Raw genomic sequence first — 16,722 nt, 5'->3', positions numbered from 1 at the left:
TTGCAGGGTAAACAAGAGTCGGAGGTAACACTATTGGCTTTGGGAAAGTCGCCATCTAGATAACGTTACATACCTTGGCATGAATCTTAAGATGGTGCTCCTCTAAACCCCTCTTCAGGTCGGTGGTATTTTTTCCTGTGAGCTTTGTTCAATGTGGCTTACGTTGGGCTTTATTTTCATCAGTGTTGTAATTAAAGATGGTTCATATGTCTCATGTCTTTTTTGGCCTGAGAATCATGTTGGCTGGCATTATGATTTTCTGATGGTACCCAAACTAGTGTTAGCCAATTACAAGTGTGCATATAAGTTTTTAAAATTGAACCACTGTATTCAAGCTCATTATTTGTTGGCAGACCACATCATGTGTAACACATACGTATCTCCCTGGAAAAGAACTATGTCCAGATGAACTGAATCAACTTTGTAGAACATGTGTAACAGATGTGCAAAAAGCTTCACATCGCTCATTGTGTTCTCTGTCTTTACACTATACGTGTATAAAGAAAATGGACAGACAAATGGACAAACATCTAGTGAGACCCATGTGGGGAATGTGCTTTAATGTGAAGTATTAATTTTACACACATATTTCCTGGACCATGGTGCTGATTGACTACTTGGCTTTTACTGATTTGCTTACGTTTCTACTGTCACAATGGCAACAAACCAGCATCTATCTATCTATCTATCTATCTATCTATCTATCTATCTATCTATCTATCTATCTATCTATCTATCTATCTATCTATCTATCTATCTATCTATCTATCTATCTATCTATCTATCTATCTATCTATCTATCTATCTATCTATCTATATCTTGTCAACATAATAAAAAGGAGAGCTAAAACAGAAACAAGATATTGCATCAGGGACATGATTTTCTAGTTTCCAGTTGCACAAAAACAAAAAGTGCTGTTGTTTTTTTAGATAATCAAACTACCTATACTGCTGGATGAAACTGTAAACTGCTTGTGTTCTGGAAATGTAAGATACTCTTAAAGAACACACCCAGCATTAGCAGATGAGATAAGAAGGAACAAGTGAAAGCTCATCACATCCACAAAATACAAAAGTGCTGGTCATGCTGTCAAGCCTAATTAACCATCCACTCACAACGGGTGGAGGCCACTTACAGCCACGTGTATATCTACTTTATGGTGCATCAACTACAGATATGCTAAACGCAGACTGCAGTATTAAAAGGAAAGTATCGTAACAGAGTCCCTATGTACTTTTTTGGAGAAACGTAAATGATTGATTGCATTTTGTAAGCAGAATTCTGAAAAAAAATCATTCTGTTATGTTCCCTGCACTTGTTACAGGAAGGTAAAATACTTATACAAGTATTCAGGCTGCTCCTGTTGATGTTTTTGTGCAATTTGTGCACACAACATATAAGCAGGATGCTCCTTGTTTTGCTTGTACAGTTTCATAGTAATAAGTGTCTCATCTTTGCAGATCCCAATCTTACTTGCGCCAGATTAGCACCTTGACCACTAAGCTGTTGCTTTGCCATTTTAAGTGTCCTCACAGGCTGTTCTATGATCCACAGCTCTGAGTTTTCCCTGTAAAGAGAGTCTTTACTGAAGGTCCACTCCATGCCGTTACCTCTAATCATCAGACATTTTTCTGTTTAACCCTAACCCTAATTCAGAGAATTGCACATGTTTTTTTGGAGGACTAGGGGGCTTTGCCCCCTGCTCACTTCGCTCGCCAACCCCTGTGTTTGGTTTTCCGGATACACAATTTTATGATTTTTTTTTCTTTGAATTGTTGCTATTTCATTAGTTTCACTTTTATTTCAGAACTTATGTAAAAACAATATTTGGAATCTTTCGAGTTCCAATATGCTGAATCTTTTAAATGAGGTCAGTGAGACATGTGTTTAATGACTTTGTACCATAATTCAGGATAGGTTTCTCTATTTGGAATTTCAGCACAGACAAAGTGATCTACATCATCAGCAGTTAATCATTTTTTTTTGCAAAGTAACCAATAAATGCATGTGAGGTAAAACACGTTTTTGAAATTCTCTGACTTAAACTTCAAAGCCTTACAATATTTACGTATTTCTGACTTATCACATGTGTCCATTTATTCGATCTCTATTCACCTTTTAGTTATTTCTCTTGAGTAATAATTTCTCTTTTTTTGTGCTAATGCAATGTTTACTTTTTTTTTTTTGACACTGTCGTTTTTTTCTGCTTTCATATTCTGTATCTTGCTCTGCATGTGTTTCACGCTTACGTTTTTTTTGAGTCTTTTGAATTCCAGTTTTCATTATCTCTAACCTACTCTGCATGTGTTTGGCCCCCTTGTTTTTTAACCTCTTTATGACGTTTTACTTTGTTTTCTACTCTCTTTTATTTCTGACCTCGCTTTATCCTGCTTTTTTTTTTTTCAATGACATCTGGTCCGTGGTGATTATTTTCCCTTTTTTGAGTAATAATTTCCGTTTGTTTGCGCTACTGCGATCTTTACTTTCTTTTTTTTATACTTTTTAATTTTCCTACTTTCATATTCTTTAACATTCTCCACATTTGTATCGCGTGTACGTTTTTTTTTTTTTTTTTTTGAGCCTTTCGAATTCCACTGCTTTCATAATCTGCTCTGCATGTGTATAGCGCCAACGTTTGTGAACGTGTTCATGAAGTTCTACTTTGTCTTTTACTTTGTCTTTTAATTCTGAGCCCGATTGGACGTGCTTTGTTTCAATTCCACTTGTTACGGGGTGATAATTATTTTTTCTTTTTTGCTCTTTTTTCTCTCCAACGCTTTTGAGTTTCTTTTCTCCGCGCTGCTTTCTTCTTCGCTTAGTCATCGACGTTTCATTTATAACGTATCGTCCTTATACTCTTTATATGTGCTGAGATCCTGGATCTGTGTGTGCTCAAATCCTTCACAAGACTGAATGTTTTGCTGCCCCGTTGTCTTATTTGATGTTGATTGTAAGTAGGGTGTGTCTTGCAAGAATCTCATGTTCTACGTCATCGTGAGACGGTCCTGGGTCAATCTCTTGGCACAATGTCTCATGTTTAAGGTCCTCACGGGTCTTTTAACTGTCTTCCGTGATTTTAACGTGAAGATCACGTCTCAACGCCCTACTGTTTCTCTCCAGGATTTTTTTTTTATAATAGAGAGATGTATGTGTAAGTCAGGCACCTTTCAAAGGAAAGAAAATGCAGGACAGAGGGGCACCGGTTACCAAAGCAGAAGCAGTTTTTTTTAAAGGTTCAGACCTGCTTTCGAACAGTTTTAATGAATTTATTACTCACGTTGTCTTGTTCTGTCTTTTGCCAGCGGTGGAGCTGCTCATCCTTGCACACGACTGCTACACGATGACCTGCAACATGGAAGGAATTGTCCGTGTCTTGCAGGCAGCACGTCACCTCAGCCACAATCACTTGGCACCTAGTGAGCAGTACAGTCTCATGGTATCTAAATCTTCCTTTTCTTCATTTATAAAGTGGTCAGTGTGTATGTTACATTTGACAAGAGGCAAGTAACCAATAGGTTGTCCTAAAAGCGAGACGAGAGCTTTTACCCCATTGTGAGAAGTATAGTAATGGACCCACAGTCAGTTACAAAGCATAATGAAAATAGATTACTGAGAGGTTGATTTTTGTTTTTTCCTCTCCAGGTTCGTCTGCTGACTGGAATTGGGAGATACAATGACATGACCTACATTTTTGACCTTTTGTACCAGAACCATCGCTTTGAAATTTTGCTTAGGAAGAAAGTGCCATCAGTAAGAAAACTAAACAGTAGTATAAAGATTTGTAGGTCCGCATGTTGCCTGTGGTCACTAACCCATCCTGTCATCTATTAGAATACCACTCTGAAGACGGCTCTCCTTGATTACATCAAACGCTGTCATCCAGGTGACAGTGAGAAGCACAACATGGTAGCCCTCTGCTTTAGCATGTGCCGTGAGATTGGGGAAAACCACGAAGGAGCTGCCCGTACCCAGTTGAAACTGATTGAGTCCCAGCCTTGGGGTGAGAGGGGAGGCTGATTGGGTGAGGGAACAGAAAGAAAGGGTGGGTGATGGGAGTAGTTAGGCTGTCATTGCTACACCAAAGGGGTGTGGAGTATTTGATCTTTCTGTACCTGACTGACCATTGAGTCCACTGCTGATTCATCTCATCATATGCTGTTTTTGCAGCGGTTACACCAGAACTGAAGAAGTCACTGATGAAAGTCCTGACTCTCTTAAAGGATGCAGCCGAAAGTTATTCCAAGGTAATCAATCAAGATTCATTACAACTGCTCTGTGGTCAGAATTTGTTTAAATGGTTCTGTTGATAGCTAACAGAATATGAGAACAAATCTCCCAGGTGGGCACTTACTTGAATGACACTTAGCTCAGTTTCAAAACAGACATCCTTAAACATACTGCCTGAAAAGGAGAACAAATGCTCATCTGTGAGGAGCTGGCTACTCCCTGCATAGTGCTTAGTAAGCTAACTAGCCTTTGACTTGTCTTCCCTGCAGGACTCTTGTGTGCGCCAGGCTCTAAGGTGTATAAGACTGGCCAAACTGGTCACCCTGCAGATCCACTTTCTTAACATTAACCAGGACAGACGTCTCATTAACCTGGCTCGACAGGACCTTATGGATGCCATGATCTCCCTGCCACATTTCTACCAGGTGAAATTAAAGCAATAGGCGATAAAGAAACAGTTTGCTTTAAGTTACTGTGAGTAACATGTTGGCAGGACCTGTTTGTTTTCTGTGATGTGAAGCACTGTAAATCTTACAGACATCGGACTTAAAATGACTGATTTTGTGTCATATGCTGGCTGCCCTCTGAATGGACATAATACCATTTCAGAAAGCTGATAGTCTGGCTACACATTGCAGTACAAGCCTTGTGAATATACAGATGGGGTAATTTGAGTGTATTCAACATGACTACAGAGCACCAATAGGCTTTATTCATGAAACCATCATAAGCACTGGTGTAACTCGAGCATAAGGCTATACACAAAATTAATGTTCAATTTACCATTTAACTATAAACAAACCACTTAACTACAATAACAGATCACACTTAGCCCTAGCTGTGTCTCCACAACGTGCTTCTGTTCATTCTAAGTGAGCGATTTTACCCTCACAACCTCTAAATAGCAGACACACACAACCCACTGTGAAAGTGAGCCAGGGAACAGGAATTGGGAGTGCAGTAAACTGACCCTGGACACATTGACTTGACTCTTGTGCTCATCCAGCTTATGCTAATGAAGTTGCCTGAGCCGATTGCACATTTATGGTTACCACCCTACAACATAATCACATGCTGCTTATATTTAGTGAAATCCACTTTCATACGTGAGCTACTGCCTGTGACTTTGTAGGACTGGGTTACAGGCCTGCCTGAAATGGACACACAAGGTGATGTTAAGACATGTGTGGGCAATGCATTTTCAGGTAAATTCATATCTGTATTATTTAAAAAAAAGCTTCACTGTCTGCATGACACAACAATGACATGACGAAGTTTCAGCAGATGAGCATAGAGGTGCCAGTTAGTTATACCAGTTGTGCCTTTTGTATGTGGAAGGTAACTAGAATATGAGATAACCCACCTGACAAAGGGTGAATGTGAAAACTCCACACAAAGCTACTTGAGCAGTACTCATCTCTGTGCCACTGTGCTGAGACACAAGTTACTTATTCATATGTCTCGTTTATGTTTGTGAGGTGCCAGTGCCTATGTTGCCCACTAAGCTAATATACAGTGTCTATAGAAAATCATTATACCCTGTCAAAATTTCCCCTTCAGTTTAATACATTTTATTTTGTCTAATCTAATCTAAATCATTACCGTTCGTCACATTAAACCCTGGAAATGAAAATTAGTTTATTATAACTATTACAAGCCCAAAATTAGATTTTAAAAAATCCTGAACAATTACTCAAATTTAATTAGTGAAACACCTGCTTTGTATAAGTGATCAGCCCCTCAAAGTAACTATTATCAAGTTGCTTAGCTACAACCAATCACCTTTCAGATCAGATACCAAGCTCATTGATATCAGTTGTGGTGTTCAGATTACGTCAGAATACATCTGGCTGTTCTTTGGGGAACACACCCCATGTAGCTCATGGCAATGCAAAGATTTCCTTGTGGTTGGAAAGATGCTATCAAAAGCACTCCAGGATAAATCTGTGGAAAGGCACATATTAGGAGAAGAATACAAAAATATTTCTAAGGCTTTCACAATCAGATAGATACATACATACATACATACATACATACATACATACTTTATTAATCCCAGGGGGAAATTCACATACTCCAGCAGCAAAAAATATTAAATTAAAGAGTAATAAAAAATGCAGGTAAAAAACAGACAATAACTTCAACAATGTTCAACGTTTACCCCAACTGGTGGAATTGAAGAGTCGCATAGTTTGGGGGAGGAATGATCTTCTCAGTCTGTCAGTGGAGCAGGACAGTGACAGCAGTCTGTCGCTGAAACTGCTCCTCTGTCTGGAGATGACACTGTTTAATGGATGTAGTGGATTCTCCATAATTGATAGGAGCCTGCTGAGTGCCCGTTGCTCTGCTACGGATGTCAAACCGTCCAGCTCTATGCCAACAATAGAGCCTGCCTTCCTCACCAGTTTGTCCAGGCGTGATGCATCCTTCTTCTTAACTCTTTGAGGGCTGAATATTTTTTTTCCAAAAAACATAGTTTCTGAAAAGCAATGGTTTCACACAGAAATCAACATAAAATGTCTGCTGCTGCATGCTGCGGCTGCCAGTTTGCCAAGAATGTGCGGCAGGCTTGCTGCCAGGCTGTCTTTGTGTGGCTGAGGCAGCAGCAGCGGTCACGGTCGCAGTACATTGCAATCTGGTTTCTAGTGGCAGTCCTCCTGGCGAACATTGTCATCACCACGATTAGCTGGGGACCAGTCAGCTGAAGCTGGAACCTCACTTTTGTTTTCAATCACTTGTATCAAAATCTGAGTCCGACAAGTCATAGTCCAGTTCAGAGATAATAGGCAAAACTTCGTCCACAGAGTATTTTGCTTTACCCATTCGCTTTGATCTCTCATCATTATGTCAGTGCCATTTTTGCCGTTGTTTGCGCCTTACTACTCACACAAGCGCCGGAAATCTTGGTCAAAACCAATAAAGCTAACTTTCCTTCTAGCAACGAGAGTCCAACTAAAACATAATGGTTGGTTTTGTCACCATTTACAGTTGATTACCATCGTCAACTCCTCCTTTTGACAAAAGTCGACATCAGCCCTGAAAGAGTTAATGTTGCCTCCCCAGCACACCACTGCGTAGTAGAGGGCACTCGCCACAACCATCTGATAGAACATCTGCAGCATCTTACTGCAGATGTTGAAGGATGCCAGTCTTCTAAGGAAGTACAGGCGGCTCTGTCCTTTCTTGCACAGAGAATCAGTATTGAGCACCGTTCAGAGCATTATTAAGAAGTAGAAAGCGTATGGTACTGGTAACACCTTGCCTCGATCAGGCCAGCCCTCCAAACCGGGTGACCAATCCATGATGGCTTTAAACAACTAAAGTTACCAAGAGTACTTGCAAGTGTTCATGGCTGAAATTGGTTAGTCTGTGCATGTGACAATATCACAAGCTTTATACAAAGCTGGCCTGAATGGCAGGCTGGCAAGTAAGAAGCTTTTCTGAAAAAATACCATGGTGTGTCTCTTTTACACCCTGCAAAAATACTTAGAAGAATCTGATGCCATGTGGCAAAAGGTTTTATGGTCAAATAAGACCAAAATCGAACTTTTTGGACTGAACTCCAAATACTACACCACAACACCCAAAACACACCATGCCTACTTTGCAGCATAGTGGTGGCAATAGTATTTTGTTGAACATGTTTCTCTTCAGTGGGATCTGGCCAATTGGTCAGGATTTATATAAAAAGAGAAGCTGCCAGTTACACCCAAATTCTTGAGCAAAACCTGTGGTTCTTGCCAGGCAGCTGAAGAGGGGCATGTGGTTCCCCTTCCCCTAAAACAACAACAACCACCATCCTAAACACACCACCAAAACACTTCAGTGGCTTAATGATAGGAAGGTGAAGGTCCTTAAGTGGCCTAACTTAAAACTGACTGAAAAACTATGGATGGACTTGTCAGCCTACAAGACAAAAGAAGTGACTATTTCAAAGGGGAATGAGGATTTTCTATAGGCCATGGTAGTTTTTGGTCCTCTCTAATGTGCTTTATAGACTTAGAGAAGGCTGTGGGTCTCAGCAATATGGGAGGACCTTGGAAAGAAACAGCTACTTTCAAAGAGAATTCTCCATTTATTTATGGTAACCCCAGACGAGTGTTAATGTTTAGCACAGCCCTTTAGGAGAATGTCCAAGATGTGCTGGAGAACCTGAAAATCTCCCACTGAGCAGAGGTGGCTTGGTGACAACTGAATGAATGAACACTTTTGGAATGAGTGACATAGTATCCATTGTCAAGTCACATGAAATACTCCAGTTGAAAGTATGGCCTGTCCTCTGCTCGGCCTCTTTGACATCTGTCTTATCTGTCACACCTGCCATCCTCAGTCAATTTGGACATTTTTTTAGGCCTCACTAATATTGGTCATTTTCTATTCTGATTTGTGTTACAGGCACTTGTTGTTGCCGAAGCTTATGATTTTGTCCCTGACTGGGCAGAAATCTTGTTCCAGCAAGTTGTCGTGAGAGGTGACTTCTCTTATCTGGAGGAATTCAAGCAGCAGAGACCACTACAAGCTAGCCTGCTGGAGGACATTTCAAAAAAGTAAGTAGGGCCAAACTGCCTTTTGGTGCTCACACAGGGCCGGCTTTGTTTTGACCTTTACACCTTACCCAAAGGCACAGAGGACTCCTCTAACTTGGGAGCTGTCCACCATTACCACAATTTTTGGGTGTCCCATGCAGGTTTTTCCACTACTGTGCTCGGTTTGTTTTTTCTTCAGAGCTCAGTCCATGCCTGTTAGAAGTATCACTACACCCTGGTGCTGCCACACCACCATCTCGTGGCAGGGATCACACGGGACAGATGCACTGCACGGAGATCTTTACATTTTGGCTAAAAAAAAGCTTAATATGGAACTCCTCAGACCATAAGTTCTTTTTTAAAAACATAGCTGGATCATTCTTGTGCTTTCTGTCAAACTTTAGATTTTTTTAAAACTCCTTCTATCACTCAGTTAGTTGTAACGTCTACCATATAGCACCTACCATATCTATCTGTCATTTGGCACCTTTTGCATCTATCTGTCATTCATATAACACCTTTCGTATCTCTCATTTGGTTTTTTGTATCTGTTTGTCTTTCTCATGTACTCTCTTGTCTGTCTGCCCGTCTATCAGTCGCTTTGCTCTTTTCATATCTATCTGCAGCGAGAAGCAAAACTACTGGGACAGTGAGGTAATCGGGGCTATTGTTATCCATCCATCCATTATCCAACCCGCTATATCCTAACTTAAGGGTCACGGGGGTCTGCTGGAGCCAATACCAGCCAACACAGGGTGCAAGGCAGAAAACAAACCCGGGCAGGGCACCAGCCCACCACAGGGTGCGCGCACACACACACACACACACAGCACACACTATGGACAATATAGAATCGCCAATGCACCTAACCTGCATGTCTTTGGACTGTGGGAGGAAACTGGAGTACCCGGAGGAAACCCACACAGACACTGGGAGAACATGCAAACTCCACGCAGGGAGGACCTGGGAAGCGAACCTGGGTCTCCTAACTGCGAGGCAGCAGCACTACCCACTGTGCCACCGTGCCACCCCAGTTATTGTTATATAGTCATAAAATGTGTTTTCTAGGTGAAAAGATGATTATGAGACACAAGTATACAATGTCTGGGCCACGTTTTACATATAACAAACAATATTAGGGAAAGGAATATTTGTTGCGTTTAGTCCCCCAATTCCATCCGAGCAAATGTACTTGGACAAATGAAACTGAAGCAGGCTATAGTTGGATCAACCTTTGCATACCCCTTGCATGTATTCATTGCCCCAAGTCTGCAACCCACCGACAAGGTCAGACTCTTGATAACTTTGTCTGATGTGCTTGTTTTGGGGATTTTCTGTTTTTAGTTTCTCCTCTGATAAATGAAATGCAGTTTCAATTAGGTTTAACTCAGGGGACAGGTCTGTCCAGTCTTTAACTTTCTATTTTTTCCTTCCGATGAACCCCATGGATAGGTGAGCAGCATGTTTCAGATCATTGTCTTGCTGTGAGCTTGGTGGCATTTATTTGGACTTGAGGAGACAAGATGTTTTAGTGCACTTGAGAATTCACCTTGCTGCCGCCATCATCATTTGTATCATCAATAAAAAAAGAGCAGCAAGTCACTTTTGGACGCTGCCATGCATGTCCAAGCCATAATGCTACCTCTTCCATACTTCACAGATGAAGTGGTGTGCAGTCAGTACCTTTCTATTACTCTTGTAAAGATTACGTTTTACCTCATACAAAACATTTCCGGCTAACTGTTGTACTCCTTTGTGAATTCCAGTCTGGCATTTTTTTTCTTGGTCCTGATGATTGGTTTGCATCTTGTAGTGTGGATTCTGTTAAGTTCTTCTGTGAACGGTTATTACTGACACTTTCACTTTCGTAGGCTGGATTTTATTTCTTTGGATGTTATTTTTGGGTTACTTCTGTCTAAGGTGGGGCCTGCTCATTGCAAATTGCTTACACCTCCACTGTTTTTTTTTAATTTTTTTTTTTGTTTTTTTTTTTTTGACATCCTCCATACTGTTGATGTTGGAGTGCCCAGTTCACCGATGGTTCTGATTAGTATTTGTTTTAATCTAATTTTCAGAAATGCTTGCTTTTCTACCGTAGTAAGTAGTCTAGTTCAGTCCTTTTTTTTAACATGTTTGGTGTCCAGACCCACTTCCAGTATAAACAATGGCAACTTTGACCCACTGGTGGCAATATTTGAGAAACATTACTCTGGTTTTCATCTTGATTTCTGGGTTTAATGTCAACAGCAGAACCCAACTAAACTCCAATGACTACAGCTTGCCCCTCCATCCCCAACTCAGAGGTCTTTTATGTGTTGAAGATGAAAGGAACACCTGAACAAGTAGAGTCACATGGCAGTCATTTGTTAAAATTCTTATTGGGGTCTAATCACAACCACCATAATTTTTTCCCAATATTGTTTAGATGTAAATATTGCACAGAAGTGAAAGTTTACATTCTGTACTTTAGTCTCATGTTAATTTTTTCATCTAACATACATTTTATGAATATATAATAAACATAGTCCAAATTAGCTCATTGTCACAATATTTTGCTTCTCTGTTGTATAGCCCCTTATCTGCTTGTTTATCTGTCTACTTGTCTTATGCAGCACCTTTCCATCTGTCTTTGTTTTCATACCCATCCTCACATCATGGTGTGACGATCAACTCGTAAACAGACTGAACATTTTATACAGTGTGACTGTGACTGGCGTGGTGCACAGTCTGAGGATACTGCCAAGCTAATCCTGGCCTTGAATGCCACAGGTTTGGACTATATGTGTGTGTGTGTGTACACATATACACAGTGCATCCAGAAAGTATTGACAGCGCATCACTTTTTCCACATTTTGTTATGTCACAGCCTTATTCCAAAATGGATTAAATTCATTTTTTTTCTTCAGAATTCTGCACACAACACCCCATAATGACAACGTGAAAAAGGTTTACTTGAGGTTTTTGCAAATTTATTAAAAATAAAAAAACTGAGAAATCACCTGTACATAAGTATTCACAGCCTTTGCTCAATTCTTTGTCGATGCACCTTTGGCAGCAATTACAGCCTCAAGTCTTTTTGAATATGATGCCACAAGCTTGGCACACCTATCCTTGGTCAGTTTCGCCCATTCCTCTTTGCAGCACCTCTCAAGCTCCATCAGGTTGGATGTGCAGAGTCTGTGCACAGCCATTTTAAGATCTCTCCAGAGATGTTCAATTGGATTCAAGTCTGGGCTCTGGCTGGGCCACTCAAGGACATTCACAGAGTTGTCCTGAAGCCACTCCTTTGATATCTTGGCTGTGTGCTTAGGGTCGTTGTCCTGCTGAAAGATGAACTGTCACCCCAGTCTGAGGTCAAGAGCGCTCTGGAGCAGGTTTTCATCCAGGATGTCTCTGTACATTGCTGCAGTCATCTTTCCCTTTATCCTGACTAGTCTCCCAGTCCCTGCCACTGAAAAACATCCCCACAGCATGATGCTGCCACCACCATGCTTCACTGTAGGGATGGTATTGGCCCTGGTGATGAGCGGTGCCTGGTTTCCTCCAAACATGACGCCTGGCATTCACACCAAAGAGTTCAATCTTTGTCTCATCAGACCAGAGAATTTTCTTTCTCATGGTCTGAGAGTCCTTCAGGTGCCTTTTGGCAAACTCCAGGCAGGCTGCCATGTGCCTTTTACTAAGGAGTGGCTTCCGTCTGGCCACTCTACCATACAGGCCTGATTGGTAGATTGCTGCAGAGATGGTTGTCCTTCTGGAAGGTTCTTCTCTCTCCACAGAGGACTTCTGGAGCTCTGACAGAGTGACCATCGGGTTCTTGGTCACCTCCCTGACTAAGGCCCTTCTCCCCCGATTGCTCAGTTTAGAAGGCCGGCCAGCTCTAGGAAGAGTCCTGGTGGTTTCGAATTTCTTGCACTTACAGATGATGGAGGCCACTGTGCTCATTGGGACCTTCAAAGCAGCAGAAATTTTTTTGTAATCTTCCCCAGATTTGTGCCTCGAGACAATCCTGTCTCGGAGGTCTACAGACAATTCCTTTGACTTCATGCTTGGTTTGTGCTCTGACATGAACTGCCAACTGTGGGACCTTATATAGACAGGTGTGTGCCTTTCCAAATCATGTCCAATCAACTGAATTTACCACAGGTGGAGTCCAATGAAGCTGCAGAAACATCTCAAGGATGATCAGGGGAAACAGGATGAACCTGAGCTCAATTTTGAGCTTCATGGCAAAGGCTGTGAATACTTATGTACATGTGCTTTCTCAGTTTTTTTATTTTTAATAAATTTGTAAAAATCTCAAGTAAACTTTTTTCACATTGTCATTATGGGGTGTTGTGTGTAGAATTCTGAGGAAAAAAATGAATTTAATCCATTTTGGAATAAGGCTGTAACATAACAAAATGTGGAAAAAGTGATGCGCTCTGAATACTTTCCGGATGCACTGTATATGTACTTTCCATTATTTGACAGTAAACTATGCAACATTCCATGATCTGCTTCTTACAACTGAAAGAGTGCACCGTGGCGGATGTTTGCCGAATGGCAGACCAACCACAAGTGTTACCTGGTAGGTAACAACCCACACAATTCAGGTCATCAAGACTCAGACTACGAATGCAATGAATGAATGAATATACAGTATGTGTATATATATATATATATATATATATATATATATTATATACTCACAAGTTCAAGGCAAATTGTGTGTGTATTATATACAGTTAGGTCCATAAATATTTGGACAGAGACAACTTTGTTCTAATTTTGGTTCTGTACATTACCACAATGAATTTTAAATGAAACAACTCAGATGCAGTTGAAGTGCAGACTTTCAGCTTTAATTCAGTGGGGTGAACAAAACGATTACATAAAAATGTGAGGCAACTAAAGCATTTTTTGAACACAATCCCTTCATTTCAGGGGCTCAAAAGTAATTGGACAAATTAAATAACTGGAAATAAAATGTTCATTTCTAATACTTGGTTGAAAACCCTTTGCTGGCAATGACAGCCTGAAGTCTTGAACTCCTGGACATCACCAGATGTTGGGTTTCCTCCTTTTTAATGCTCTTCCAGGCCTTTACTGCAGCGGCTTTCAGTTGCTGTTTGTTTGTGGGCCTTTCTGTCTGAAGTTTAGTCTTCAACAAGTGAAATGCCTGCTCAGTTGGGTTAAGATCAGGTGACTGACTTGGCCATTCAAGAATTTTCCACTTCTTTGCTTTAATAAACTCCTGGGTTGTATCATGAAATGCCGCCCAATCAGTTTGACTTCATTTAGCTGGATTTGAGCAGACAGTATGTCTCTCAACACCTCAGAATTCATTCGGCTGCTTCTGTCCTGTGTCACATCATCAATAAACACTAGTGTCCCAGTGCCACTGGCAGCCATGCACGCCCAAGCCATCACACTGCCTCCACCGTGTTTTACAGATGATGTGCTATGCTTTGGATAATGAGCTGTTCCATGCCTTCTCCATACTTTTTTCTTGCCATCATTCTGGTAGAGGTTGATCTTGGTTTCATCTGTCCAAAGAATGTTTTTCCAGAACTGTGCTGGCTTTTTTAGATGTTCTTTAGCAAAGTCCAATCTAGCCTTTCTATTCTTGAGGCTTATGAGTGGCTTGCACCTTGCAGTGCACCCTCTGTATTTACTTTCATGCAGTCTTCTCTTTAGGGTAGACTTGGATATCGATACGCCTACCCCCTGGAGAGTGTTGTTCACTTGGTTGGCTGTTGTGAAGGGGTTTCTCTTCACCATGGAAATGATTCTGCGATCATCCACCACTGTTGTCTTCCGTGGACGTCCAGGTCTTTTTGCGTTGCTGAGTTCACCAGTGCTTGCTTTCTTTCTCAGGATGTACCAAACTGTAGATTTTGCCACTCGTAATATTGTAGCAATTTCTCGGATGGGTTTTTTCTGTTTTCGCAGCTTAATGATGGCTTCTTTCACCTGCATGGAGAGCTCCTTTGACCGCATGTTGTCTGTTCACAGCAAAATCTTCCACATGCAAGCACCACACCTCAAATCAACTCCAGGTCTTTTATCTGCTTAACTGATAATGACATAACGATGGACTTGCCCACACCTGCCCATGAAATAGCCTTTGAGTCAATTGTCCAATTACTTTTGAGCCCCTGAAATGAAGGGATTGTGTTCAAAAAATGCTTTAGTTGTCTCACATTTTTATTCAATCGTTTTGTTCACCCCACTGAATTAAAGCTGAAAGTCTGCACTTCAACTGCATCTGAGTTGTTTCATTTAAAATTCATTGTGGTAATATACAGAACCAAAATTAGAAAAAAGTTGTCACTGTCCAAATATTTATGGACCTAATTGTATGTGTGTGTGTATATATATATATATATATATATATATATATATATATATATAAATACACACGGTATATTTGCCTTGGAAACGCTGCATCTGCCTGGGGAAAACAACTAGTCGGCTAAGAGATACAAAACCATGAATGTCTCACCAAAACTGTGTCATTCTTCAGTGATCCTAATTTAAAATAAATAAATAACAAACACAAGATCCAAAGCCATGAGGTTCCTTAGTGACTCTGGCCGTTTGCATGCAAGATGTCACTGTTAGCTTCTGTCTTCAGGTTAGAACTTCCAAAATCAAAGCTGACATTTAGAAAGAGAGGTTTACAGACAGCAACGGTGTCAGGAGTCATGCCATGCAGTGAGAAGCGTTGGCTCTGTTCAGCGATGGTCTGCCGGGTCTCCTTTCAGATCGACCCTTACAGAGGTCACATTTTAAAGAGTGACACTAGCACTTGTCAGAAGAGTGTCTACTTTAAATGTCATCTTTTCTGCTGGGATTCTTTGATGCTCCTTTTTTTTTTTTGTAACCATTATTGTTCTTCAGTTCTGCCAGAGTTGGGGCCAAATTTCATCCAAGTGTTTTTTGATTTTTGACAGCAGTTGTTTAGAAAGCAAGGATGGTGGCAGCACTTAATTTAATGAAGTCCTGTAATTTGCTTTTATGTGTGATGCGTCAAAAAAAAAACCTAAACTTTAACAATAATGGTAAAATTCTTAGCATTATTAAACTGGTTTAATTTAGTTGAGGCCCAGGAGCCTGGGTGGGGCACTATCTCACATAAACATCCAGAACTTAATTAAGCTCACACGTGTGGGGTTAGTTCCCTTGAAGGAGTGAAGCCATTTCCTACACTACCATACAACGTCAGGTTTACAGTTCATGTATTTTGTACTGCCATTATTTTGTGACCTCAGTCATTTCAGCCCTGCATTCCCATCTTCCATCTCTTTCAGATTCAAGCAGCCGGCTGAGTCAACGACTGGTCAGAACCTCATACGACTACTCAAGTCCTGCGATGATGTCTATATGCGCTACAAAGTGGCCTACGAACACAAGCTCTTTGGCGTAGCGAATGCTCTTCTCCAGGATCCCAAAACCAGCTGTTACCTGAACGACAAGCTGGCCAGTTAGCATGGCGGAGTGTGGACATCATAGCTGTCAGAACTAAAGGATTCATGTGCACTGATTTGTATGAGGGAACCACAGTTGTACAAATTGGTTCGTACAAAGCTGCTGTTTTGCACTTTCATCTGCAGCACTGATTGCAAAGTCAGGCCACTGAAAGTGAGGAGCCATGTTTGTGGTGTCTGTATATAGCTACTCTGGATGAAGAGGACTCATTAAGTATACAAAATAAAAATGGTCAGAGACTGATAGATGGAAAGGAAAATAAAACGTATCTGCAGTGTTATTCCCACTAGTCACCTTGTTATCACAGGCGCTAGATGCTCACACATTTCAACAGCAATGCTTTTCATGAAGGCTTCTTCTCAATTTGATGCAAAAGGAGGTGAGTGTGAGACGTCTGCCTCTTGTGCTCACTCACCACTCTTACTCTTGCTCCACGTTGTACTCTTTGTACTCCTCTAATGATTTTAATGGCTTATTAAAGTATCATTTTGTGCA

General features: G+C 40.9%; 1 protein-coding gene across 2 annotated transcripts in view; it reads left to right on the top strand.

Moving 5' to 3' along the window:
• Positions 1–16,722, top strand: part of spg11 (SPG11 vesicle trafficking associated, spatacsin) — a 95,863-nt gene extending 79,141 nt beyond the window's left edge. For both annotated transcript variants that reach the window (XM_028823616.2, XM_028823615.2), the window contains exons 34-40: positions 3,304–3,437; positions 3,644–3,751; positions 3,833–4,001; positions 4,169–4,245; positions 4,498–4,653; positions 8,624–8,775; positions 16,050–16,722. In XM_028823616.2, the coding sequence (XP_028679449.2) occupies positions 3,304–3,437; positions 3,644–3,751; positions 3,833–4,001; positions 4,169–4,245; positions 4,498–4,653; positions 8,624–8,775; positions 16,050–16,227 (974 nt within the window). In that variant the 3' untranslated portion in view covers positions 16,228–16,722. The remainder of the gene's footprint in view (positions 1–3,303; positions 3,438–3,643; positions 3,752–3,832; positions 4,002–4,168; positions 4,246–4,497; positions 4,654–8,623; positions 8,776–16,049) is intronic.

This window comes from Erpetoichthys calabaricus, chromosome 17 (assembly GCF_900747795.2).
Source record: "Erpetoichthys calabaricus chromosome 17, fErpCal1.3, whole genome shotgun sequence".
NCBI classification, from domain to species: domain Eukaryota; kingdom Metazoa; phylum Chordata; class Cladistia; order Polypteriformes; family Polypteridae; genus Erpetoichthys; species Erpetoichthys calabaricus.
The sequence above is the reverse complement of the archived record's forward strand: the minus strand, read 5'-3'. Positions and strand labels throughout refer to the sequence as shown.